This window comes from Rhipicephalus microplus, chromosome 3, assembly GCF_043290135.1.
Source record: "Rhipicephalus microplus isolate Deutch F79 chromosome 3, USDA_Rmic, whole genome shotgun sequence".
NCBI classification, from domain to species: Eukaryota; Metazoa; Arthropoda; class Arachnida; order Ixodida; family Ixodidae; genus Rhipicephalus; species Rhipicephalus microplus.
Genome location: NC_134702.1, coordinates 33,366,612 through 33,391,831, shown reverse-complemented (window position 1 = coordinate 33,391,831; position 25,220 = coordinate 33,366,612). Strand labels below are relative to the sequence as shown.

At 46.8% G+C, this 25,220-nt stretch overlaps 1 protein-coding gene and 1 long non-coding RNA gene across 2 annotated transcripts in view; both read left to right on the top strand.

Annotated features, from left to right (window-relative positions):
• The window catches only part of LOC142803673 (uncharacterized), a 64,350-nt gene extending 54,451 nt beyond the window's left edge, over positions 1–9,899 (top strand). Inside the window, exons 9-11 of the mRNA XM_075889213.1 lie at positions 4,132–4,309; positions 7,670–7,804; positions 8,615–9,899. Coding sequence (XP_075745328.1) covers positions 4,132–4,309; positions 7,670–7,804; positions 8,615–8,779 — 478 coding nt within the window. The 3' untranslated portion in view covers positions 8,780–9,899. The remainder of the gene's footprint in view (positions 1–4,131; positions 4,310–7,669; positions 7,805–8,614) is intronic.
• Positions 9,900–20,795: 10,896 nt separating this feature from the next.
• Positions 20,796–21,671, top strand: LOC142802760 (uncharacterized). The gene is made up of 4 exons (XR_012893985.1): positions 20,796–21,143; positions 21,263–21,325; positions 21,440–21,466; positions 21,618–21,671. It is a non-coding gene; the product is annotated as an uncharacterized LOC142802760 (long non-coding RNA).
• Positions 21,672–25,220: the final 3,549 nt, after the last annotated feature.

The following is a 25,220-nucleotide window of genomic DNA, read 5'->3' as shown; positions in this document are numbered from 1 at the left end:
CGCACTACCGAAATCCATCTAAGGGGCTCACACAAGATGATCGACCGATATGCTTCTCTTGCCATCACGTTGGCCACATTTCCCGCCACTGCCACAACAGATAGTCTTTCCGGCAACACCCACAGGATCGTGGGCAGTATTCGCCACCTCGTTTTGCCGATGACCACCTTCAGAACCTCCCACCTAGCCGTTCTACGCTACGCTCCGAACCATACTACGCCGATGTCGTCGCCCAGAGAGCCCAGTCCAGCCGCTCGCAGTCGCCTCAGGGTCGCCAGCCGCGCTCCTATCAACGCCCTCACTCCCCGTCACCGGCGTATTCTGAGCAGTTCTCGTAAAGCTAAAAGATGCAGCTCCTGAAGGTGGCGCTGCATTGACAACTTGGACCAAAAGACCTCTACCAACCACTAATTCCAGACGAAATTTACTTGGTGTTCTTATTGATGGCCTGACCGTTACAGCTCTAATAGATACTGGTGCCCACATATCCGTTATGAGTTCACGCCTTCGATTCCGCATGAAAAAAGTTCTTACCCCGGCCATGTCTGCGACTGTGCGAATAGCCGATGGCAGCTGAACATCAGTTCTTGGTATGTGCACTGCCACTCTAGAGCAGTCTACAATTTCATCTCTCACTCCTGACATGAAGACCGTAGCGCAACCTGTCGCCGCCGCAGAGAATAGAGCTTTCCTAGACAAAATGATATCAAACGACCTGTCGCCGTCCCAAGTTGAAGCGCTCCGTGGTCTTCTATTTTCTTACCTCAGCATTTTTGATATCGACGACCGTTTCTTGGGCCACACGAGCGTCGTAGCCCTCCGTATCGACACTGGCGACGCCAGACCCCTTCGTAAGCGTCCTTACCGCGTGTCTCATTCAGAGCGCCAAATATAACAGAAGGAGGTAGAGAAAACGCTCGACAAAGACGTTATAGAGCCTTCAACAAGTTCTTGGGCATCATTTGTTGTGCTTAGTAAATAGGACAACACCTGGTGGGTTCTGCGTCGACTATCGCCATCTCAATCGAATGACCAAGAGGGATGTCTATCCTCTATCTCGAATTGATGATGCGCTTGACTGCCTTCATGGTGCCAAGTATTTCTCTTCCCTAGACCTACTATCTGGATATTGGCGAATTTCCGTCGATGACCGCGACCGCGAGAAGATGGCATTCATAATACCCGATGGGCTTTATCAATTTAAAGTCAAGCCTTTTGGGTTTTGCAATGCGTCAGCAACTTTTGAATGCATGGTGGACTCTTTCCTTCACGGTTTTAAATGGTCGAAGTGCCTGTGCTATCTAGATGATGTCATAGTTTTCTCGCCAACCTTTGAAAGCCATCTTCCACGTCTGTCGGCCATTCTTGACGTTTTTCGCTGTGCTGGCCTCCAGCGTAACGCGTCTAAGTGCACCTTTGTACGCCGTCAGATAGAGCTACTTGGCCACCTTGTGGACGCTACTGGTGTACGACCCGACCCTGATAACTTCCGCACTGTGCGCGAGTTCCCGGTCCCACGTTCTACGCAAGAAGTCCGCAGCTTTTTGGGACTCTGCTCATATTTCCACCGTTTTGTCAGCAACTTCGCGGCAATTGCTCGGCCCCTCACGGATCTCCTCAAAAAGAACGTAGATTTTTTCTGGCGTGAAGACCCAAGAACATTCGTTGATTTCTGCGCTCACATCACCACCTGTGTTGGCTCATTTTGACCCAGCCGCTCGAACGGAGCTTCGCACGGACGCAAGTGGCCATGGCATCGGGGCAATACTCGCACAAATGCAGAATGGCACAAACCGTGTCATAGCGCACGCTAGCGGCCTACTTTCTCGATCGGAAAGGAACTATTCAATTACTGAGCGAGAGTACCTGGCTCTCATCTGGGCTATCACAAAATTTCGTCCGTACCTATATGGACGCACGTTCGCAGTCATCACAGACCGCCATGCGCTCTGCTGGCTGTAAACCCTTAAGGATCCTACAGGAAGACGCGGGCGATGGGCATAGCAATTGCAGGACGTTATCTGTAGTGTACACGTCTGGCAAGCTTCACAGCGATGCTGACTGCTTATCTCGACATCCTGTTGATCCACCCAACTCCTCTGAGTTAGAAGCTGATGCCAACATCCTAGGCATAACAGATTTTCTGCAAAATAGTCGACGAACAATCCAGCCATAAAGACCCTTCACTGAGCCTATTTTTTCTTCAAGAAAACATTTTGTACCGCCGCAACTTACAGCCCGATGGCGCGGAACTTTTGCTCGTCGTCCCACGTCATCTGCGCAAGGACATCTTGCAAGAACTTCACAACGCCCGAACTTCCGGACATTTAGGTGTCTCCAGAACCTATGACCACGTCCGCCAACGGGTATTTCGGAAGGGCCTTTATCGTTCCGTTCGCCGCCACGTTGCAGTGCGTGATCTGCGCCAGCATCAGAAGAAGCCTACGTCTCTCCCTATCGTTCACCCTCAACCTATTGAAGTCCCAGCCGAGCCGTTTCATCTTGTGGGTTTGGATTTGTTAGGTCCCTTCCCAACATCGGCAACGGGAAACAAATGACTAGCATTAGCTACGGATTATGCCACTCGCTATGCAATTACTCGAGGGCTACCGAACAGCTGTGCAACGGACGTTGCAGATTTCCTACTTCATGGCATCATCCTTCAGCATGACTCTTCTTCTAACCTACTCACGGACCATGGCCGCTGCTTCCTGTCTCCTGTGGTTGACGACCTCCTTAGATACTGTGCTATGCGGCACAAATTTACGACTTCCTACCATCCTCAGACTAACGGACTTACTGAACGTCTCAACTGCACACGGACGGACACGCTTGCTATGTATATTTCTGACGACCACACCGATTGGGGCAGTGCCCTCCCGTTCATAACCGTCGCCTACAACTCGTCGCGTCATGAGATTGCTGGCTACTCACCATTTTATCTTCTCTTTGGCCGTGATTCTTTACTACCTTTCGATACCCTGCTTGCGCATGACCTTCCGTCCACCACTTCGTACACACAAGATGCCATCCCCCGTGCTCTGATTGCATGTACATCAGCCCGCGCTAGGTTCTCATCGTCCCAGATAGCTCCAAAGTAGCTCTACGACAGCCGACATAGGGATGTCGATTTTTTTCCGGACTCTCTCATGCTACCGTGTCTCCCATACCATCGTGTCGGCCTGTGCGAGAAACTTATCGCAATACGTTTGGCCTTACCAAGCTCTGCGTGAAGTCACACCTGTCACCTATAAAATTTCTCCTACTAGGAACCCCACTGTTACATCAAGTGACATTGTGCATGTTTCTCGCCTGAAGCTCTATCACAGTGGCCCGTCCTTATAATAACAGCAGGCACCGGGACGGTACTTTGCCGGCCGGAGTAATGTCACGGGTATAAAAAGGTACCTCAGGCACGGGTGCAGAAATGACGCAGAAGGAACGAAGACGACAATGTTGCTGTGGGGCTGTGTCTAGACTGCCCTGTTGTCCTGCATCCTTGCACACTGTGTGCAGTGTTAGCCCAACTGGTGTTAACCTATTAAATACTCCCCGTTACATTATTACTATTATTCTTACCACTATTGCGGGTGTTGCTATCCCTGATGTAAACCCCGCGGGGTCAGGAGGGTCGTGACACCCCCCTTGTGTTAAGGCTCGTGGGACAGCCCCTTTAAGTGCTCCCCTCCCACTTTGAAGTTTATCTTTTTAACACAATGAATTGAAACTGCTTCAGAATTTCTGCTATGAAATATTAATATGTTGTATAATTAGCTCAGGTTCCCTGGGATTGAAAATACGAGGATTGTAACAGATGATTATTCTCGAGGTTGAGCTAGAACAGCCTGATGACAGCAGCGCCTACACAAAAAGCTACATTTTGCTCACTTGACATGTAACTACTAGTTGAGTGGAATATACACTGAAATATTCCTGCCTTTTGCAGTTTATCGCTTTGGTTTACCGCTTTGGTTTGCCGTTGCGGTTTGCCGTTTTAGTTTGCTGTTGTGATTTGCCATTTGGTTTGCCGTTGTGGGTTTCCCACTGTGGCGCGCAAAAGCCCTAGTGGAAGCACTGACGGCCGTAAACAGTTGATATTCGCCTTTCAAACGCATGTGCGTGGCCACGCAGCTACCTTGAGGGTCCCCTGTTCGGACTTTCGGTGGTCGGGATGAGCATGATGCCGGGCCTCACGCGCCGTCGTTACTGGTCGCACCGCATGCTTTGCTGGGAGGCCATCTGCGCTCGCATGCCCTGGAATGTGATCATCATGCTGGGCTGCGTCACGGCTCTCAGCAGGGTCGTCGAGGTATGAGGAACAACCAATGTGCTATTGTACGACATTTTGATTTGAATAGGATATACCGCTGCTACGGAGAAAAAACTGGAGGCTCACAAAGAGGGTTCAGCCTGAATTGAGGACCACCCAGTGAGTGATGGAAAGGAAAATGATATGAGTATTCTTCATAGACAAGAGGAGATCAGTGTGGGTCAGGGAACAACTGGGGCCTGTGTGCTCAGATTTGGGTGCACGTTAAAGAACTCCAGGTGGTCGAAATTTCCGGAGCCCTCCACTACGGCGCCTCTCATAATCATACAGTGGTTTTGGGACGTTAAACCCCACAAATCAATCAAAGATATCATTGTTGAAATCAAGAAGAAATGGACATGGGCCAGGCACGTAGCGCGTAGGTGGGATAACTGCTGGTCAATAAGAGTAACTGAGTGGATTACCAGAGAAGGAAAGCAGGTGAGGGGAGGAAGAAAGTTAGGTGGGCAGATAAGATTAGGAAGTTTGAGGGTGCAAAGTAGCAGCAGCGAGCACAGGATCGCGTTTAATGGCGGGAAGCTTTTGTCTTGCAGTGGGCGTAGTCAGGCTGACGATGATGATCATACCGCTTTTGTGGGCTTTCTAGAAAATTCTTTGGTACGTGCGAGTCGCGGAAAGAGGAAGCTACAACTATCGATAGCAACTAAATTATTTTTTTTTCATTGCCAGGATCTTAATCGGGTGCCGGTTTCATTTTTCTCCTTCCTTTCTGCTCCCCCCCCCCCCATTTTTTTCGTGGTGCAGAGACTGGAAAAATTGTTTCAATTCTTTAGCGGTGCACTGACACAAAATTTTTTGCACCTTGTTTTTTTTTTTGTTGCAAGAGATAGGTTGTCACGCCCCGTCGCGGTGGCCTAGTGGCTAAAGTACTCAGCTGCTGACCCGCAGGTCGTGGGATCTAATCCCGTCTATGACGGCCGCATTTCCGATAGAGGCAGAAATAATGTAGGCCCGTGTGCTCAGATTTGGGTGCACGTTAAACAACCCCAGGTGGTCGAAAGTTTGGGAGCCCTCCACTACGGTGTCTCTCATAATCTTATGGTGATTTTGGGATGTTAAACCCCACATATCAATAATTCAATCAATCAATCAATCAATCAAGCTAGGTTGTGACCTCTTATCACGACTGCAACCCCTTGTTTTCCTGAGTGAGCGGTGGTTAATTATTCAAAGATGCTTTTTACAGTGCCCAGTCGTGCTTTCGGTTTCAAAGAGCACCGAGATTGGTAGGAGTGGTTACGATATCTAGGTAAACCTAGTTGGCCACGTGACCACGCGAAACTGTGTCGTGAACAGTGCGCTTAGCGGGACAACCACCAGACAACACATTCGCCAGACAACACAAACATCTGACGTAGGTTTGTTTATGCGGACCCCACATGGATGCGGGGGCGTCGCCAGGGGCTCCGCATCTCACTCAGCCGTGCGGCATGCACCTTAAAATGAAGTTTGAATATGTTCTAGGCTATATTTACCCTTGATATTTTTAGATATGTTGTGTATGTGTACATATGCATCTTGACCCATTACCTTACCTTCGAAACTTTGTCACTGTTCTTTTAAAGTTGTAGCGCTGGCAGCGCCATGTATAAACAGTGGCGCACTTTAAACAGTAAACCTCGATTCAGTCAATTGATCCTATTAAAACTGCTGAAGAACGCTCCACGTTCAGTGATGTTTCAATGAAGGCAAATTAGTGGGAGCTGCAAATGAGAAAAAAAAAGCATTCGTCCAGTCAAACATTTCGTACGTGAACGAGTCCCAAGGGGCCTGCATACCGGTACGAGCTTTATTATCAGTATCTCTAAAAAAGCAGTTCTGTGCCCATGAATTGAACCCATTTACTTACAGATAGCTCAGGTTGTAGGCTTTTAGTAATGGAACCCAATCAGTTATATGAACCCGTGACCCGATTGAGAACTCAGCAACGCATGTCAGAGAAAGTCCTAATGCTAGTCGATTAACTCATGGGCGGGGGGGGGGGGATCAAGTGCTGAAATTGTGACATGGCGATTTGAAATCAATTAGACGAGACTCGACTGCCTCATCCGCCATAGTCACGCGGCAGCGTACTGTTTCAGCTGTCTAATAAGGTATATCTGGACTTGCGATCGTATATCTGGAATGTGAGTACATATTGCGGGCATAGGAATTTTATTCATGCTCCGGCATCGAGGCTGCGACCCTCATCCATGCAGAAATACCGGCTCGTCCAGACACTACTGGACCAGGTGGATGATCAGTTCTGGACTCGACGCTCGACAAATGCGAACCAATTCATCCTGTCCAGCATGGCGGCCCTGCTGTCTGAAATAGTCATTGGTGACACACTCGGCAAAGTGCTTACGCCAGTCGTCGTGCATGTAGTGAGTACAAGCCAGTAGTATCAGCAAGGCCAATGAAGGACAGCTTGTTGCGATTAACGTGTCCAACGTACGAACGCGTTCCGATTGAATTTCTTTGTCGAATATGCCGGGTGGAGATATAGATTTGTCGTTTCATGGCCCGACAAAACTACGTTGTGGTTATGACTCATGATAGACACCGCAGTGGAGAGCTATGGAAATTTCGATGGCCTGGGGTTTATTAAAGTGCACCTAAATCTACGCACAAGGGCCTCTAGCATTCTTCACAAGTCCTTCTAAATGCAGCGGGATTCAATCCTGCTACCATAATCACCAGACCACCGTGGCTAACTGCAGAGTAGAAAGGCGGAAGCTCGAACTTTTTGAAAAAAAAATGTTGACTGAATATTCGCGAAATGGGCTGAATTGTTGCAGCAGGACTCGGGCTGACTCGAGTCTGTTATCACATGTCCGGCGCAGCCTTAGTAGCGTTGAGTTATCTGGATTTTCTGTCCTCACAGATATCGAATTCCTATGCATAGATTTGGTTCGCGCAATAATTACAAGGACAACGTTCATCTGTAGAGAGTACGTCTGACATGCAGGACAGTATGACATCATACTGTTACGTAACAGTATGACATCATACTCTCACGTAACAGTATGACATCATACTGTTACGTGAGAAGAAGCTTGCATATAACCTCGTTTATGCGCATATTCTGGTCTCAGTTTTGTTGTTGTTAGTCTATTAATTGAGCACTTCGTTATTTCATGATGTAAGGCGTGGTCCTATTCAAATGAAAAAAAAAAAGCCAGAAGTCACAAGCTTTGAAGACTTGGTTGCTTAAGTTTATTCACAAATAAGTAAATCGCAAATGTGGCTTCGATATCACCGGTGTCTCTGTATAGTCCATAAGTAAATTGCTGCACCCCTGAAGTTCACATGACTGCAACGCACGACCGACGTGTAGAGGACAACGCATGCTTGCAGGCCGTGGTGACCAACTCTTCCGCTGTGTTTTACGTGGTTCCTGTCACTCTGGCCGCCTCGATCAACGTGATGGTGCCCGTCTCGGTACCGCTGCTTATCATGCGTGAATACCTCAACTTACACTGCGCCAAAATGGTAAGGTGCAACACGTGCGACCGTTATACATTCAAGATTTATGCACAGAATGTAGTTTTTCTTCTTTTTGTGTTCTTGTGTGTGCGTGTCCACGTACCCGTGAGTCAGTGCGCGCATGCGTGTATATAAAACGGCTTCCTTGCCGGAGGCTTTGTAAACCTACGAAGCACCCCAGATGAATCTCTATAGCTCAAAAATGTTTTTTATCCGTGACAATGTATATACCTACACTCTGGTAGCAATTATACCGACATCTCATGGCGCATTGTCGCCGTTGGCGTCGCCGTCACCGTCGCCGTGACGTTCTGTATAAAGTCCAAGTGGAGAACATCGCCTAAAGGTGTCGTATGTTTTTTTTTCTTGTGCAAAATGAGAGAGTGATAGACAGCCGGTGATCGCGGACCAAGCGGAGACGAAAAGCGTCTGCCGTGTTTAGCTCCGTGAAGGGCCCATGAAATAAGTAGGAGGAGGGGGGTCTCTTCGACCCCTCGACAGAAACTGCGAAGTTTGACCAGCCGGGTGCGGTAAAGCATGCTCTATATTTTGGCAGGGATGAAAATACGGCTTCAAACTTTGTACTTGCTATGTCCAGCTGGGCTTTGCGTTGAAGCGATACATGGCACGAAAGTCACTTCGCTCGCTACATGAGTCTCGTTAACTTGCGTCGGCGCTTCTTTGGGTTTCTTGAGGTTGGGTGTTAAAAGAAATCGGCTGCTAGGTTTGCACAATATAAAAATTTCGAGTCTCTTTTTTTCCTTGCTATCGCATCATTTGTTTTTCTCATGCAAAACCATGACCTTCTTTTTTCAGCTTGCTTATGGTGTTTTTCTCAAGTGCACAGCCGTACTTGTCACGATCGCCTCCATGAACACCCTGGGCACGATCTTCTTTAGCAGTGAGGCACCTTCCACCAACCAGGTCTCAACACTCGGCCCTGTGAACGCCACGCACGTTCCGACTGGCCCTACGCAGTGATTTTGCTTTATTTTTGCTATCACAGTGACGTCTTCAAAGCCGACCATTGCGACATGCATTGTGTGCTTCAGACTGACCGGTGCCCACATGTGCAACATTGTGCTGCAGGTGTTTTGTGTTCATCGCGCAACTTTCTATCATGTACCAGAACACATGTTTAGGAGTTTAGGCGAGTGGCGATAGAACAGGTTGGTTCGTGCCGGTATTTAAGACAAGCGACGGTATGTTCAACTGTATTCGAACAAATATTCCCTAATTGCACACTTATCTTGTATACCTGAGATGTTTGTAAGGAAGCAACATGATATGAATTAATTGAGTGATGTGGACGAGGTATATAAATATTTGAAACCTGATATGGGGGACATTTTTTTGCTCCCTTTAGTATTACGGCACTGACTTCTACGATATGTATAGTTTTTGATTGATATACAACGAAGCAGTTTGTGCTCGCAAGACGTGCATGGTTATCCTGTAGTACGTGAGAGAAACCTTTCGTAAACTTGAAGTGCCTTCAAGTTGGGCTTGAAGTAGGCCAACGGAAGTAGGCACAACTTGAAGTAGGCTTCAAGTTGTGCGTCAAGTACCATGACTTCGCGAAGCGAAGTGAAGGTACCTTGACGCACAAGCCCAAGACCTGTGGACGTTGACGTGTGTATACTTTTACGCACTGAGTTTAAAGAGCAAATACGAACTAATTCTAGGGGTGTGCTATAAGTGCACTTTTTAACCAATCAAATATTAATAGAATAGCGATGAAGCTGAGCCGAACATAGAAATTGAATACCATTCGAACAGTTGTCGAATATGGAGGCAATCATTATCAATGCAGCCAAGCACTGGCAGGTAACAATAATAGAAACAGTTCAAGAAGTTTACAACATTGTGATTATTGTAACAGTATTTGAACAGAGACAAACACGTACACAGTAGAAACTACTTTTTGTAACTGCAAGCTCGAAAAAAATGTATGCAGTGCTAGATACAAGAATAAAGAAAGCACTTTTAGCTATTTTATGAGTTGAAATCATAAATGGCATGGCGAAGAAGGTGGATTCATGACCCTGTCAGTTCAGCGACGCAAGGTTTAATAAAAAAAATGTTTTGGTCCTGCACTGAATCAGCGTAAATAGTAAAGTTTACGGGCTACATGCATGAATCTGGGTAATTAGAACACGAGAATACAAAAAGGTATTCCTCGCTGCTCTGACGTCTCGTTCTTTTGAGCATCTTTCATCGTTCCCTACTAGTCAAAAATATATTGAAAAAATATTCGGTATTTCGAATATGGATTATTAGATTACTTACTCGAATCGAGTAGCGCATATTGGATTCTTTATTTGAAAGTTTCGAATATTTGCGCACCAATATAAAATACGCATTAGTCGCGGCATCAATGTTTCTTTAGCAGTGTTCATCCAAACTACTTGCCTACACGTAATTTGTTTTTTTTTTGTGGAATTAATCACTTGAGGCATGATGCTTACCAAGTAAATTTTCTTGTTCCACTGCATCTTTGGCGTTATCGATGTCCAGTGAATGCCACGCACGTTTCAACTGGCCCATACTACAAGGCAAGCGTGACATGGCGGGCTTGTTCATATTTCAAGTTGCATTGAAGCGAAAAGCCTTTAATGGCTTAAACTCGTGGCTTCCGCCAGTCCGTCCGTTCATGCCCTGGAACGGTGCCAGCTGTGACATCTATGCTTACACTCTCTCAGCAATAGCATGATGATACAGCGGTGGCGCTTGACCATCCGCCCGTGCGTGCCCCCTCATACTCTCTCAGCAATCATGTGATGGTGCGCTGACGCTTAGTCATGGCATAGTCAGTCGAATGACCAGAGGCTTTAGCGAACACACTTCGGGATCTATTGTACTTCAATTTTTTTCGTCATCATTCGACAATCGTTTGTTGCACCATTTCCCAGTGTTAAGACATTTCCATTGAGTGCTTCCTGGGTGTTGCCGCATTGCCCATCTGGACTGTTGCTATCAACAAATTCATGGCACATCCCCCTTTCTTATGTTTGTTATCTACGTGTCATATTGGCTCAATTTACATCACAGTGCCACAAGTTTTCCTTCGCGTACAATTGGGACAATATACAGTCTTGTGTTTTATTGTATGACAAGAGAGTGGATAACAGTGATGACTCGTCTTGAGGAAAATTTGAAGAACATGCGCTGCAGGAAGCACGAGACTGTGGTGTCGTTAAGGGACAATGAAGAGAGAAACTTGGCGAGGAGCACCTGCGAAGTTAATAAATAACGGATGTTAGTAATTATATGGTTAATTTTATGTAGGTACGACAATTCTAGAGTTTGCAGGTTATATACGAATGGTTTACTGTAGAGGACGAGTAATAGATGTTTATTTATCGAAACGATATAAAATAAGAAAAATTACGGTCGGTATTAAGCTTTACAAAACCTCATATGACGCTTCTGACTGAAGCGAGCAGTGTCCTCGATCCAAGATGGTGCCTGCCTTGTGCCTGCCCTCCTTGGGCAGGCACCATCCTTATGGCGCCGGCCACGCCCTAAGGACTATAGACTCGCCTGCTCGTCAAAACTTGCCGTATGGTGGAACATTCGTAATGGTGAGTGGACTAGGCCGCATAGTGTTCGGGTGCCATGGTGATTATAGGATGAACACCAGTGCAACGGTGGATTGGTTAATCAATTTATCCTCTGCTGATGGCTCATGTCCATTACAGAAAATTGGATTACAGCGGATTTTATCAGCGGGGTTGTTTAAGCTGACGTTTAGGCCGCGCACAGTGAATAAAAATTACGTCAGTGAAGCAGCACGCGCTGCCTTCGTCGTCTTGTTTTGTTTCGCTCCCAGAACACGTGCGCCGATTCGCCCAGCGTGAGATGCAGTAATTAGCCCCGCCGCGGTGGTGTAGTGGCTAAGGTACTCGGCTGCTGACCCGCAAGTCGCGGGATCAGATACCGGCTGCGGGGGCTGCATTTCCGATAGAGGCGGAAATGTTGTAGGCCCGTGTGCTCAGATTTGGGTCCACGTTAAAGAACTCCAGATGGTCAAAATTTCCGGAGCCCTCCACTACGGCGCCTCTCGTAATCATATGGTGCTTTTGAGACGATAAACCTCGCATATCAATCATCAGATGCAGTAATTATGATGGTCAATAGAATGAGTAACAGAACAAAAGGTATCGAGATAAAGAAAAAAAGAGGAAGACAAATTTTAGAAAGCAAAGAGTATGGAAATGCAAAATCAAAGTAAAACAAAATTTAAAAAGAAAACAGATTATCTCCCGCTTCAGGAAATCGTGTGTAGACAAAGAAAAGGAAAGAAAGAATGCAGTTTTAGATTCCTTTTGACATATAAACGTATCCTATTGTAATCCCGAGCCTCGCATTGGTAGTCTAGTGGCTAAAGCACTCGGCTGCTGGCCCGCAGGTCGCGGCTTCGTATCCCGGCTGAGGCGGCTGCATTTACGATGGAGGCAGAAATATTGTCGGCCCGTGTGCTCAGATTTGGGTGCGAGTTAGAGAACCCCAGATGGTCGAAATTTCCGGAGCCCTCCACTACGGTGTCTCTCATAACATATGATGGTTTTTGGACATTAAGCCCCACATATCAGTCAATTATTGTAATCCCGAAGAAATAAGTACTACTGTGTATCATCAAAAAGTGTTTTAACATATACTATGAATGGTTAGGTGAAGTAAACGCAGTTGTGTGGTCATCTCAATCTGAAATATCGAAGTCTCTGAAATTACTTTCCTATTTCCCCCCTTTCTCTATCTCTCTCTTCGTGGCTTTTTTCGCATTAGTTATATTTTAACATAAATTCATTCTTAAAGATAGTTGTAATGCTCACAAGAAAAGTACTTTACGCTTTCTTGGCCAATCCCCCCGAGCGTGTATGAGCCAAATTTTGAAAATAACAAACAAACGAAGATAAAGAAAAGCTCGCCAGGCGATGCAGTTCTGCGTTTTCATTGGGCGTAGCACCACTAGTGAGCGGAGGCCTCAGTTTTTTTAGATGCGAAGCAGCTATTTGACCAGCCTGTGTAACGCTGACACGTGCGTTTGCACAAACTTCCTCGCCACAGGTGCTGGAGTGGTGCAAAGTAGGTCATGTCATAGCTGCACGTTTGCGTCGCTCTCTGTTTCACCTGTAGCCGCTGCTGGCTCCTCCGCCCGCCCGCAACAGCCTTCTCTTTTACTTCACATCTCCACCGCCCGTAACGCTCAAGCTCGCGTCGAGGGGAAGCACTAGACATATTTAGAAGCAAGTCTGCAGCAGCCGTACGGACGTCACCTGCTACTGCAAACGGCTAGCAGGCTGCGTCCATGCGGCTGCCGCGGACGCGTGAATTAATCTGTCTGCTCTTTCGGCTGGTATATCAGTGATGAAACTTACATGAAAGCCAACCCATCTCTCTGCCTTTGGGTCTCAAACAAACAAATATTCGAGTAAACGATACACCTAGTTTCGCTTCAAGCCGTTCTTCCGGCACCTGCGTCGACACCCGTTTCAAACGGGTCAACGTCGTGCGCACCGCTGCTGCTTCGCATTCCATAATTTTTTACATGCAGAGCATGTTTTACTAAGGCTAGTGATGCGCCGTCGCCGTCCGCAGCATCCCCTCCTCCGCCAGCCATCTGTGCATCCCTTCCTCCTCTCAACACAGCGCGCTGTGCACCGAGCGACCTTTAGTTTTACGTGCGCCAGCTGTATGCTAACGCGCGCTTGCGCAGGCTGGGGCTGGCGCTCGCTATAAATAACCGAGTTTCGGGGCGCGCCGCCCTTCGTCGGTTGGTTTGTGCGGTCGCTCCACGCCCGATGTTGCTGACGTCCCTTTCAATAGCTTCAGCCAATGTGTTGGCGGAACCGCAAGCAATTCCGAAGACACTTCGTCCGTGGACAAGGCCACGCTGAGAGGAGCTCGCGATGCGGAACGCAAACGTCGACGTTTGCGATCCGTGAGCAAGGCCACGTACTCATACTCGTATACTCATAAACGGGAATCGTCAGCGTCGAGCTTGGCGCTCAACAACGCGCCAACGGTGAGCACTGCGTCGCTAGCGTATGCGGAGTCGACGTCATGACGATGTACCTCGCGCCCAACCTATCGCGTGCCGCCGTGGAGAAGTACGTCGACGAAGCCGAGGAAGAATACCTGAAACAACAAGCGCAACGACGACCCTTCATGATAGTTGGTGACTTCAAAGTCGACTTCATCAAGGACGATTGGGTGGTCGACTACATGGAGTCACGGCACTCGCTGAAACGAGCAATGCACGACGGCAAACATCATCTGACCACAGTTGGCGGGACGTGCATCGACCACGTATTTGCAAATTTGGACCTTCGACCGCTGCAACCAGACCCACTCACATTTCACTTCACGCACCATAAAGCTATCTTGCTCTAAATACTCAAAGTGTCTCATCAATAAACATCGTCTTTCGCAGCTTACGTGCGTGCGTGTTCACTCATGTTCACTCGTGTTCACTCATAACACACACGCTTGTCGCAAATTACAAACCACATTTGTCGCACTTGAACATATATGCTCCGCATGCTGACCAGTGCTCCCACTCGGCAAACTGCGGTCATTTTTTTCTATTATACGTTCAATAGGACTACATCCCACTGCTCCAGAGAAATATTAAAGTAGTTTTAATTGTGAATTTTCAGTAATGGAACATTTTACATTGGCACAAATATGCCCCGCCACGGTGGTCTAGTCGCTAAGGTATTCGGCTGCTGACCCGCAGGTCGCGGGATCAAATCCCGGCTGTGGCGGCTGCATTTCCGATGGAGGCGGAAATGTTGTAGGCCCGTGTGCTCAGATTTGGGTGCACGTTAAAAAACCTCAGGTGGTCGAAATTTCCGGAGCCCTCCACTACGGCGTCTCATAATGATATGGTGGTTTTGGGACGTTAAACTCCACATATCAATCATCAATCATTGGCACAAATCTTTGTGTAATACACTCCGTTTATTGCAAAAAAATGACCCTGTGGCTGCGATGACTTGCAAAAACGTGAGATATCTTCGTTGTTCTTCCAGAACAATCATCATGATAAAAATCGCAATTATGGTCATCACATTTGGCAGCAAAGAAGGACCGAACCCCCAAAGTGGGTATGAGCCACACCAGACGGCGAACAAGAACAAGAAACACATTTTCAAATAATAGAGGAAATAAACTTTTACATTGAACAAGTGCACTCTGCGCCCAAGGTGGGTGGCCTCCTTATTCCAGATAGCCGTGGGCCTTAGCCATTTCCCGCGCCCGAAGAACTAGATTTCGCGGATTCTTCAGGCCTGGGTCTCATAACTCGGCCTCCCACTGCTCTTCGGTTAGTGAAGTGGTTCCAAGGTTTTGTCTGCATCACCATACCACATGGTATAGGGTGTCCGTGACATCGCAGTACTTGCAGATGTACGAGTACTCCGTTGGTGAGTTACGGTGGTGTAGCATACCGTGTACGTAGGCGTTTGTTTGAAGCTTCCTGAAGGTTACTGTGTCTTCCTAGTCAGCCTGGGTAAGCTGACAAATTAATCCTCCCGCTCAACATGTATTGCTGCAATATATCATCATACTCTTTAGGTACATCTCCTTTCCTCCTAAGTGCGTCCTGTGAGAATGGCCGGTGAACATCATCATCATCATCACCATCATCATCCTGACTACGTCCACTGCAGGACAAAGGCCTCTGACATGTTCCGTCAGTTAACTCGGTCCTGTGCTTGCTGCTGCCAATTCACACCCGCAAACTTCTTAATCTGATCTACCCACCTAACCTTCTGTCTCCCCCTAATCCGCTTGCCTTCTCTGGGAATCCAGTTAGTTACCCTTAATGACCAGCGGTTGTCCTGTCTACGCGCTACATTCCCGGCCCATGTCCATTTCCTCTTCTTGATTTCAACTATAATATCGTTAACCCCCCTTTGTTCCCTAATCCACTCTGATCTCTTCTTGTCTCTTAAGGTGACACCTACCATTTTACTTTCCATTGCTCGCTGCGTCGTACCAGCAAGATGCAGCTGTTTTATGCCTTCTTCTTGAGGGTTAGTGGCAATCTACCTGTCATGATTTGAGTGCTTGACAAATGTGCTCCACCCCATTCTTATTCTTCTAGTTACTTCAGTCTCGCGGTTCGGCTCCGCGGTTATTGCCTGTCCTAAGTAGACATAGTCTTTTACAAATTCAAGTGCGCTATTACCTATCTCGAAGCTCTGTTTTCTTCCGAGTTTGTACAGTACTTTCGTTTTCTGCAGATTAATTTTAAGACCCACATTTCTGCTCTGCTTGTCTAACTTCGTAATCATGAGTTGCAATTCGTCCCCTGAGTTCCCTAAATAATTTAGGTACCCTTAAGCTTCGTCCTTAAGAGTTGAACGCGATAGCGCTATTCTGTTCTTAGTGCGTACTTCAAACACTTGTGCATGGAACATTTTCGAACTTGATATGAACTCACTACGTGGTCTTAATGATGCAATCAGGTGTGTGAATTTCGTAGAGGCAGAGTGGCTTCAAACTATGCCTCGCCGTGGTGGTCTAGTTGCTAAGGCACTCGGCTGTTGAAACTCAGGTCGTGGCGGCGGCGGCAGCGGCAGCGGCACCGCTGCAAGGCAAGGCAATTCCATTGATTCCCACCCAGAGCCGGATTTCAATATTTTTTACTTCCTTATTTCTATACTTCTCGATATTTTGGTCACGCAATGACGAGTTTTCGCTCACAACCAACGACGGCGATGCCGGAATTTCTGCGCAACGAGCTATTTACCGCTATCGCATTAATTTTATCTTATTCCTGTTTTTACAGCTGAATTGATGGCCAACACTAGCTGCAATTGTCACCGACTGTATGAATTATCTTTGTGCTCTTAATTTTCCCAATCTGGTGAAATGCCTCTACTAAAGCTCTTTAAAGTGCTATTTTTCACTAACATTCAATGTCTACATTTTTTTTTGGGGGGGGGGGGAGGTATCGGGTCACGAAGGTTTGTGTTCAAACGAGACTGCTGTTTTCCAGCAAAGGCGGCTCTTTTGACACCTATCATTCGAGTTTTCCTGCTACCAGCATGCTTCCTAGTTGCAAGCTTTCAAACACTAATATTTAGAAGAAAGCTTTTGAGACATGTGTTGACAGCGTCTCCAGAGTGTGAGCATCTCTCGTTTTCCTGGCGCAGTGAATTATTGAGGTCGAGAATAATGAATGTGTCTATGACCGAATTGCGCGGCCGGGTTACCTCCTTGAATTTCAAATGCATAGAGCGAGCCGAGCACTTTTCCCTCTGTGCCTCTTCGGTAATGAAAAAGAAACCATTAGCCTATAATTTATATCCTCTCACCGGTTCACGTCATCGAGGATTCCGATTAAACTCACGATATCAGAATCAGTTCTTTTCACACCTATACTCAGGGTTACACTCACAGAGTGTTTTGCCTTGTGCTTTGAAGAATTTATTAGTCATTCTAAGAAAATTTAGAAAAATAATTGATCTTTTAAATAAATAAATAATAGTAATTGGTACTTCACCCTGTTATAATAGCTATTTTTAGCTTATGCGAGTACTACACTAATGAAATTATTGGAACATTTACCCACAGATCTTCCGATCCTCTGCATTGCGTAATAGCCATGACAGGAGAAGAAGAAGTAGGCTACCATGGGTGAGCTGTATTCGCTGTTACCTAATCGTGTTTCAACGGCATCGCGAAAACCTGCTCACAATGATCGTGTGAACCTGCATTGTAGCTGAACTGGAGTTCTAATTGTGTGAGAAATTTATGTTGTCCTGCAAGGCAGTAAGGTTGTCGTGTTTTTATATCTGCGAGTTAGACCTCACTACAGTGTGTTAAGTTTGCGTTAAGCTTCGGTCCTAATTTGCATCTTTTTTGCTTTCTAGAGGCATGAGAAGAGGTCGGACCTTTCCTTCCGGTTTCTCGAATATTCAGAAAGAGCTTTTTAAAAATTCTAAATTGATCGTTCTGGTACAAAGTAGAGGCATATGATAGCGGAGCGTAACTCACATAAGATGATGAACAATCAACTGTCGCAATAATTGATGAAAAGTTACTGAGGTAATATTATTGTGAGAACTTTCAGTCGTAGGGATTACGGTACTGAACTGCGGACCCACAGGTCGTGGAATCGAACCCTGCATGTGGCAGCCGCAATACCGGTTGTTGGAGATGGGAAGGAAGAAGTTGCAGAAGGATACGAGAACAAAACAGGGTTAATGACACTATTTACACATATTTACAGAAAAGAAGGGTTAGTGGTTTCACAACCCACGAGCGTGGTGGTTGAACGTTACATAGTTCAGAGCGACGTCCAGCACTCTGCGGCGTCGTTTTATGCCCTCTCGGGCTCCTCCTCTCCGAGTTGAACAACAATCACGCACACACAGGTGAGGGGGGCGAGCATGCACGGTCCACGTGAACACTGCACTGTGGTGGCGCCAGCAGGGCTCTTCCTCGTCATGTGTGTGCCGTTAGTCGAGAGTTCCCACGATCCTGGCCGCATACTTCAAAGGGTCCACCGCACAGCTCGCCCAATTAGCGGGGCGATCTGCGGTGGCCGTCACGGTCTCTTTCAGGAAGACGCCGTCCCTGTTGCCCTCTTTCGTCGTGGCGTTGCGGCGACACGACGTCTCCTCCTCCGGCCAGCAGGGACAATGCCAGGCGGGCATAGGCAGTCGGCCGGTCAGCTACTTGACTGAGGATTAAGGAAGCGCCGCTCCGCCGTCAGCTCTGGCGCCGCTCACGCCAGCTTTCCTGTCGCCCGATGAGTCGCCGAGGCCATCAGTCACGCTGCTGCTTAAAGGGACGACAAAAAAGTCCGCATTTGAAGGACGGGGACTCGCCTTTGCTTGCTGCTTGGTCTGGATAATAGCTCAAATCTTCGACAGCATCTGTCAGACTGGGCGCCGAAGGGATTGAGAGACGAATCTCCAGGCCAAACCTAACACGGTGCAGGCGAGAACTGCAGGAGGCGGAAATTTCCGGAACTCTCCACTACGGCGTCTCCTTATTCACATCACAGTTTTTTTTTACTCTAAAGATGTACAAGTATTATTACATAATCATTCGTTGCGCACCTGACCAAGCTTATCTCAACAACGACCTCTTTCCTACATGACCTCATAGATTGTCTTCGGCAACGTGCGAAACCCAAAATTAACTCGAGAAATACGAAACGGTTTGGAAACGCCGAAGTGCGAGTGCCACCACCCTGCGTCTCAGTTGAGGATTATGGTCGCCACGAAAATTGATGGGCGAAACATCTCATACAGGGTCTTGGTGTGTCGGCGTGCATCGTCGTCCGCTGCTATGGCGACAGTCCATTTGCTTCGTTGCACGAGAGGGCCAACACCTCAGCGTCCGCAGTGGTGTGACGGAGGGCGAACGGCGTGCGTGGGCTATACGAAAACGCTCTTCCTGCAAGAAACGGTCAACTATACCAACTAACGAAGGAGGAGTAAAGAAAAATTGCTGGAGTGGAAGCTCCAGCAATGCCTTTGCAGCAGAAGTGAAGCCATCTTTTGCCACTGCCAAGATGGCGGAAACATGCTCTTTTCTGATGGTGCCCACTTTAAAGATCAAGTGCCTTTGATGGCCGCCACAGCCGCCATCTTGCCAGTGGAACGGCTTCACTCCTGGGCAGTCATTTCCACTCCAGCAATATTTTTTAATCCTCCTTGCAACTCGCACGGAACGAAAATGCGCCCTCGTACGCTAGGTCTAATGCTGACGAAAGCAGCGTTTGCTAGCGAGTTAATTACATAATTAAAAAAAAGATTGCTGCCGATCTACGAAGTGAATACTGAGGATGGAGCGAAGCTATAGGTCCCAATGTCCATAACTTTTACACTGAAGTCGCTGGTCCATCACTGTGCTTTTGATATTTCGTGTCAGTGGAGCTGTTTTCCAGATAGGGTAGTGTGGCCCCTATCTGTGTGGACTACCCGAAAGCATGTGTTTTTTTTCTGTAACTATTCCTCTTGCCCGCTCCCTTTTTATTCTCGTTTTTGAAAGTATTAATACTGTTAGCGTAACTCCCGCATGAAGTTGGGTTATTTTATTCCGTTAAGGCGAATGCTTTAGATGGCTCATTCAATGCGTAATTCGACCATCAGCGCCTGCGGCCCACGTCGGCAGTGTTAGCGTACAACGCCGTCGGGGGCGATTGGCGCAAACATACATGATGGACGTCATTGTACCTTTACAGATCACTGAAAATACTGGCGTCATCGTGGTATGGCATCGCCATGAGGCCACGTAGTGACGTCATTACATGAAGTAGCGTTATTAAAGGTGCAGTGCCTCCGATATTAGAGGCACTATAGACGATCTTTACGCCCGTATTCACGAACCGACCGCAACCTTTGCTCGAGTTTTCCTTATCGGTTTTAAACTTTTCTTACGCATGATAAACAAATTAGACCATTATACATAAACAAGTCTTGTCCTTATCTTTCACCTTGCTACCATTTTCGCGCCTTTATAACGCATGTTGACAGTACAGGAAGTTGAGAAAAACGTGAGGTAAGGCCGAGGTCGGTTTGTGAATATAGACCTTAGTGACACCGCCGTGGTGATCTAGTGGCTAAGGTACTTGGCTGCCGACCCACAGGTCGCGGGGTTGAATCCCGGCTGTGGCCGCTGCGTTTTAGATGGAGGCGAAAATGCTGTAGGCCCGTGTGCTCAGATTTGGGTGCATGCTTAAGAACCCCAGGTAGTCGAAGTTTCCGGAGCCCTCTACTACGGGAACTCTCATAATCGTATGGGGGTTTTGGGTCGTTAAACCCCACATATCAATCAAATCAACAATCTTTAGTGAGGTGGTGTGGAAAAATCAACACATCGACTGAGAAGCAAAATCAAATTGATTTTATCTTGTCCTGTTAGGCATGCACATAAACGATCATGTGTGTCTTTCAGTTCTGTAAGCTGAAAATTCCTCGCTTTGTATCCTTGCGTATTCTTTTTCGAAGTAATTAGTCTTTGATTAGCCCCGCCAAGGTGGCCTAGTGGCTAAGGTACTCGGCTGCTGACCCGCAGGTCGCGGGATTGAATCCTGGCTGTGGTGGATGCATTTCCGATGGAGTCGGAAATGTTGTATGCCCACGTACTCAGATTTGGGTGCACAGTAAAGAACCCCAGGTGGTCGAAATTTCCGGAGCCCTCCACCACGGCGTCTCTCATAATCGTGTGGTGGTTTTGGGACGTTAAACCCCACAGATCAATCAATCAAGGCTTTCGATTACCTGACCTCGACCACTTCAACTGCTTCGATTCGCAGACGAGCAGTCCACCGTTTCCGAGAGGTACTTACAGTCCACTACCACGACCGGAAGCTTGTGTAAGTTGCCTTTGTGTGCCGGTGAACATTTGCAGTTTTGTCCTTTTGTGCTGATGCTTTACCTATGCCGCCTTCACCTGCCTTAACTTTTTATCTTTGGACGTCGCCGTCCTATGCAGCCAAACCCATCGAATCAAGCTCTCTCACGAGCGTGAAATCTGGCGCATTGACGGGATCCTCATGTAAGCGTTTTCGAACACGCACTGGGCGTTCAGAACGATTTGATGTAAAAAATTTAAAAAAAACGTCGTGGTTGTCTTAGCAGATATGTAATTTTTTTTTTACATTGCTTGCAGATACCACAGGAACTACAAGTGAATCGCGTAGGTTTGTTTCGTTAGTGACAATGGTGGGAAGTGCAGCTTTGGCTAGTTTGGGACTACAATTTGTGAAACTAACTCACGGTGTGTGCTGTCTACCTAAAGGCTTTGCGAGTTCGCGTGGTTTGAATGACTTTTTTTTTTCTTTTTTCAGGTACGTCAGCGAACGCTCCGACACTTGTCGAGGAGACATACGTAGGTGTGTTCATTCGCTTCTCCGAAAAGTCGATATTGTTAATAATGGACGTTCAAAAGTTCCAAAGTGAGCTCATTTATAGAGTAATGAACTTGCAATCACCGCTAGGTATTTCTTAATTACGTAGGCGAACCTCCCTGTCAGTACATACTAAAACCAAAGTGCAAAAAAAAACGCGATTCTGTGCTATATTTAAAATATCCTTTGCCTTTTTAAAATGGTGAAAAAAGTTTACACACACAACAAAATTTACCATCTCTACAACCAACTTACTTTCTTCTTCATATGCAACGTGGTGCTTTACAGATGTGGCAATACATAACAAAACAATATTAGATTCGTAAAGTGCTTAAAATAAAAGCACTTCTATGGGGGCTTCGAGCAATGACAGCAGGACTGGAAGGAGTGTACTGCAGTTAATAAGGGATGTCTTGAAATGACCACAGTGAAAGAGCTGAAAGTTTGTGAAATGAAAAAACTGCCAGATTCCACGTACAGTGGGAATGGATGATATGCGAGGCACGAATCAGTAAGGTTGATATGTCTTTTTAAAATCAGCAGAATGTTACGAGGTGAAGATGAATGATGCTGTACATGACTTCCGTGTCATGATTATCATGTTTGGATGGGTCGATTCACGTTACGTGATTCCAAATTTATAGTACCTGTGGAGCTAGCGAATTGACCGCGAGCACGCTATGAGCGTGGTGTGTTGTCATGTCCTTACATGACACGCGTGTCAGGATCATCATGTTTGCGCCAGTCATATATTTCGTCATCCAATAACATCACGTAACATCAAACTTCGTATGTGTGGAGCTAGCAAAACGGCCGCGAGCGCATCATGAAAGGCCCAATGTACTCCAATGTAGCGTTGACGCGCACGCATGCTGGGCACAGCGACGCTACGTTAGCAAAACGCGAGCACTCTATAGTCTGCCGTCAGGCACGACCAGCGTCCGTCGGCACGGCCCGACGGCAACCGGCATGAAATGCCACATGCTGCATTTCTCGCCAATGCGTTACCCAGACAACACGGCGTCTCCCGCTTTTCGTGACGGAAAGATGCCAGACGCGCTGAAATGTGCATGCGTCAAAGCAACACAGTGCTGCGCGCGCCTGCGAGTATATGGCAGAACCGGTACCTGGCGTCGCAACTCCGGCGTGACGTGTCGAAATGAACGCCGCACGCAGCGCATCACGTCGAAATGCGTTGGCGCCTTGACATTGGCATGTAGTCATGTTCTCACATGACATACATCTCGGGATTACCATGTTTACACCAGTCGCATACCTTCGTCATTTATTGACGTCACGTAATACCAAATTTGGCATATGTGTAGCTAGCGAAACGGCCGCAAGCGCATCATGAGTGTGGCATGTAGTCATGTTGTTACATGACACGCATGTCGTGATTATTATGTTTGTATGGGTCATTTACCTATGTCGTCCGTTCGCGTCGTGTTATACCAAATCTGGTTCATGTTAAGCTAGCAAAACTGCAGCGAGCGCATCATGAGTGTAGCGTATACTTATGTTGTTACATGACCCGCATCTCATGATTATCATGTTTGCACCAGTCAAATGCCATCGTCATCCATTCACGTACCGTAATACCGAATTTCATACATGTGATGATAGCGAAACAGCCGCGAGCGCATCATGAGCTTAGCACGTAGTCATGTTGTTACATGACAAGCATGTCATGATTTTCATGTTAGGGTCTGTCGCTTGTGTTCGCCATGCAATCATGTCATACCACACCAGTTTTGCAACATGCCATGTGAACGAAACCAAAACAAGAGCGGCAGGTCAATGAACTGTAAATAATGACATCCATGATATCTATATCATGATTTTCATGTTATGATTAGTCATATATGTTCTTCATACAGTAATGTTACGGTATACCAAGTTTGGTATCGATACCATTATCGAAACGGCCAGGAGAGCTAAAAGTCGTAGGTGGCTAGATAGATAGATAGATAGATAGATAGATAGATAGATAGATAGATAGATAGATAGATAGATAGATAGATAGATAGATAGATAGATAGATAGATAGATAGATAGATAGATAGATAGATAGATAGATAGATAGATAGATAGATAGATAGATAGATAGATAGATAGATAGATACGCTGAAAGTCGCCGAAGTTCGCTAAGAAATGCTTCGTATTTAAATAAACTAAAGGTACTGCTTCAACGTTTGACTAGACCGTGGTAGATCTTGGTTAAACATACTCTTAAACACATCGAATCATGCTTAAGACCTCTTAACAGGCAGTCATAGTCATGAGGCTTACGCATCAATCCAGCCTAAGACTGGGAAGAAAACATGGCCCTATTCAAATTATCGAGCTTATATTGCGTTTTCGTACGGCTTTTCATTGGTTTTCGCCTAAGTGGTGAGTTTGCGTAGGGGCCTATGTGCGTTCACGGGGATTTGAGGGATGTCTGCCTAATTACTTGCGATGTGCTTTTTTTTTTCAGCGAGAGTGTAAGCATTCAGATATACTGTCGTGCCAATGGAGGTCTCTTGTAGTGTAATTAATACGACTGTATTCTTATTATGTGGCATCATAACTTGTGTATTAGTGGCTAATTTGGTCAAAGTGTTTTCTTTCACCACATTCATGTATTTTGCTTACGAGAATACGTCTTTGTGGGCATTGCTGAAGTGACACTGCTTTCGCGTCGTTTACATGCAGCTAAATTTAAGATACGAGCGGTTTCGCCTGTCGCCCCCACCAAAATGCAACTGCCACGTGCCACACCGGGTGCGATGTCTTTAGTATAAACCATTTAGCTACAAAAATTGGATCACGTTCTGCGCTCGACAGCACTGGTCTTTTTTTTTACTGCAAAAGTGGTTATGAGATCACAACAAAGTTCAAGTTCAAAATTTCGTAAACGGATAGAGTTCAAGCTTATAGGCTACCTGCATAGCAGCCCCATTATTCTGCCTCAGAGCCACCCCTGCGCTTTAAGTTCCGCCGCAAGCTGACCCCCCGACAGGCTTGATGTCAGTAATTAGCAGTAACGAGTAGGGCGTTGAATGGTTCCAGTTCATTACGAAAGCCTCTGACAATTTTTCATCGGCGCCGGCTGCAGCGTTAATGAAGTGCACACTGTGCCTTGCGTATGTGTTGCCGTAACCACGGCACGCTTCTGCAAAGAATGGCCAATGCTAATGGAATGGGCTACGATTCCCTACTTCGCGAAAATTATGACGTGCTATGGCGTTGTGGGTCATGCAAGGGTAGATATATTAGCTTCCCCAAGAGTGTCCCAAAAATACAAAAAGGGCCCTTTGCCAGCTTTCGCTGTGTCTGTGCGGCACGTTCCACGAAGCCCTGGCGGTTTTTTATCGTCGCGAACCTCAAAGTACTGAATGCTGCTTCCATTTCGCAACTTAGTGTGTGTATAGAATGAAGGTACTATCAGAGTAAAGTGAAACCCACACAGCGGCGAGCTTTCGTGCCGGTACAGTGCGGGCCGTCCACTCATCCCCACGGACAGGCATGCACATATGTGCATATCCACCAAAAAGGATGCGC